We start from the raw sequence: 3055 nt of genomic DNA, 5'->3' as shown, positions 1-3055 counted from the left end.
TTCTTTACATCTTATACGTACGGAATAATACATATTTAAATCCAGTGGTTGTATAACGAATCCACGTCAGGGGATATATAACCGCAGTCGAAGCAAGTTACACCGAATAATATCCAGAGAGTTTTTATCGTTAGTACGTTTATAATACATTAGTCTACTATAATCGTTTTGAGTCACTTACTACCATACTTATTTATTCAAAAGATTGCAAATAAATAGAAGTTCTTTTTTAATTGCTTTAAATCAGAAAATTATTTTTTTTGTGTTAAAAGTCTTTTCTGTCTGAAAGTCAAAGAAAGCCAAATTTTATTGTAAATAAGATAAAAAAGAAGACAAATTAAATTTTTTATTTATATGCATGTTATTAAAATAGATCATTTTTAGATAATTTCAAAGTGTTACAGAAATCTGAAAACACCAAAATTGTACTCTTAATCATTATGAAGTGCATGTATTTCTTCATTAAATATTACTATTAATTTTTCTTTAAATTTGCTCAAAATTTATTTATCAAATTTATTTATAGAAACTTTTTTCGTTGTTTGTATGAAATATTTATATATATTATAAAGGAATCCAAGAAATGGCGCCATTAAGCGGTAGAACGTATCAAGAGGAACTGTTTTCAATAGTGGAAGAACCGAATTTTGATAATGAACGAAGTGAAATAGCTACATTTTATTCTGGAAAAATAATATTCATAACAGGAGGCTTAGGATTCTTAGGAAGGCTTATACTGGAAAAGGTTTTAAGGTAACAATATTTTACATTTGTTTTCGTTCTCAATTAAACTTACATAATTCCTATAAACATTCAATCATAAGTTTTACATAAATTTAGATACTATGTTAGATAAACTAGTCCTTATTTTAAGTATTTCTGAATTGGTATGCTCCAAAAGGTTTATACGTGGAGAAATACAAAAAACTAGTGGTTTGACTTATGTATGCACGAAAGAAGTTATACTTCTTTTGAGTTACAAAACATTTTTCTTTTTCAACCTATACGCTTTACAACGATCCGCGAATGCTTGTAAGGGATACTTTCTTTTAATTACATTTTTGTAACGGTAGTAGTAGGCATTACACTTCTCTGCATTAATTTTAAGAATCTCCAAAATTGAAACAGAAATTTTAATGCATACTGATACCAAGCAAAAAAATGCAAGAGATTATAGTTTAATTATAATTATTAGAGAAAAAAATTTTTAAATAATAAAAATGCATTTATTTTTTAATTCTTTTGGAAGAATAAAAATGCACATGGGGTTTCTTTCCAGTGTGAATCAAAACACGATGTTTTCAAAAAATTTGCATGATCTTAGTGTTGACAGCTTTATCTTATCGTTGTTGAAAATAATGCTCTCTCTCTTTCAGTAAAATGATTGATTTCCTTTGCGAAAAGAATTAATTTTCTAATGCTTTRAATAAATATTTTTTAAGAGAATTATATAATATATGATAGTTTTTTTTTGAAGCAAGAATATTATTTTTTCCTTTTACCAGGTTAATATCTTGCTTATTTCTTGCAGTTATAGCAGCATTCTGTTTGCATAATAATTCGCAGGGAGTCTTTACTAGTTAGTAGAAATCTTTATATTGTTAACCACTGGAAATTAAAATTTATATACACAGATCTAATGCTTAAATAGAGTCTTTTCTTTGGTGTCTTACGGTCTTTGATTGAAATAAAAAATGTAGTACCGCATATATAGCTAAAACTATTTAGGAAAGTAGTTTATCTGTATAAAATATAAAAAATATAAAAAGGGAAGCAAAGAATAATAAGGTAAATTAAAAAACAATATTATACATATAATTTAGTCGGTTAAGTATTTTAAATAAACAGAATATTTCTATTCTACTTACTTATGTCTGGTATAACATCACGATAAAAAGAACAATTGTAATTCCTCATGCGAAGATAGCACAGCACGTTATCTAGTTTATTCATTTTCAACCTAAACGGGAGATCACTATAGAGAAAAAATTAACAAAATAAAACTAATACATAATAATGCATACCTTAGTGAACCTTAAAAAACAAATTAACATTATTACATACCTTAAATCACCTTTAAAAAATCTCTTAATACAAACATTCACAAATAATCAATGTTTTTGAAGACATAATCAAAGATATTCGCAGTTATTTAATATCAATTACTGTTGTATGTAATAATTAAATAACTCCGAAAAAACAAAATTTTTATTTGTATCGATATAAAACACGTGTTGTGTGTATAGAAATATCACAATATCAATATTACTCCGCACAAAATAAAAAAAAGATATATCAACCTACCTCATGTATTAAATTCAAATCGCTTTGCCTGCGCATCGTCAATACAAACAAACTTTACCCCGTACATTTTTTGGCCGATGTGCACTCATTGTAAAAATTACACTAAAAAATTTTTCCCAAACACGCTAAAAAAAAGTATAACTTAAAAAAAATTTTGCAGGTTTCGAGTTCTTTTCTTAATTTTAAGTCTTGCTGCACAGCGATGTAAGTTTCCTCTTTAAATAGCATGGAATTTTTGTCAGTTAATAATCACTTTTTTTTCTATCTAATATAAAGTAATTTATGAAATAATTTGAAATTCTGCAGACCTTACCATTGCAATAGTAGCTACTCATCGAAATTTTAAAAGATTTTTAGCTATTATTATTCTTGAATTGCAGCTTAATAAAAGAAAATTTCAAATTAAATCAATGTTTAGATMACGCAAAGTACGCATATTTTTTTTATGCATTCGTCTCATAATCTCTATTTAATTTCATTGTACTTTTAATAAGTCCTTCTCCATTCTGCTAGTCCTCTTTTTTGGTCCTAGTAAATATAATTTTTTTTCTCTCTTTGTAAAATTATCCCTTTCCTTCTGTTGTTGCGACCGATGCCTTAATCGGTACTCCAGTGAATAGTAGTGAATCGAAAAATGCCCTTACGGGTGATATCGAGATTCTTTATTAACGGGAAGGAGGATAGGAAAAATAAAACACAATAACGACTTTATTTGAGCCCAGTCAGTACTAAAAAGTACGCCTTTATTTGG

The 3055-nt window shown here is 27.1% G+C and overlaps 1 protein-coding gene across 1 annotated transcript in view; it reads left to right on the top strand.

The window, feature by feature from the left end:
- Nucleotides 1-583: 583 nt before the first annotated feature.
- Nucleotides 584-3055, top strand: part of LOC106792693 (putative fatty acyl-CoA reductase CG5065) — a gene marked incomplete at its 3' end in the record, with an annotated part of 5001 nt that continues 2529 nt past the window's right edge. Inside the window, exon 1 of the mRNA XM_014759193.1 lies at nucleotides 584-753. Coding sequence (XP_014614679.1) covers nucleotides 584-753 — 170 coding nt within the window. The remainder of the gene's footprint in view (nucleotides 754-3055) is intronic.

Source organism: Polistes canadensis, unplaced genomic scaffold (assembly GCF_001313835.1).
Source record: "Polistes canadensis isolate GaletaPanama2010 unplaced genomic scaffold, ASM131383v1 scaffold_558, whole genome shotgun sequence".
NCBI classification, from domain to species: Eukaryota; Metazoa; Arthropoda; class Insecta; order Hymenoptera; family Vespidae; genus Polistes; species Polistes canadensis.
This window is presented reverse-complemented; position numbering and strand designations above follow the sequence as displayed.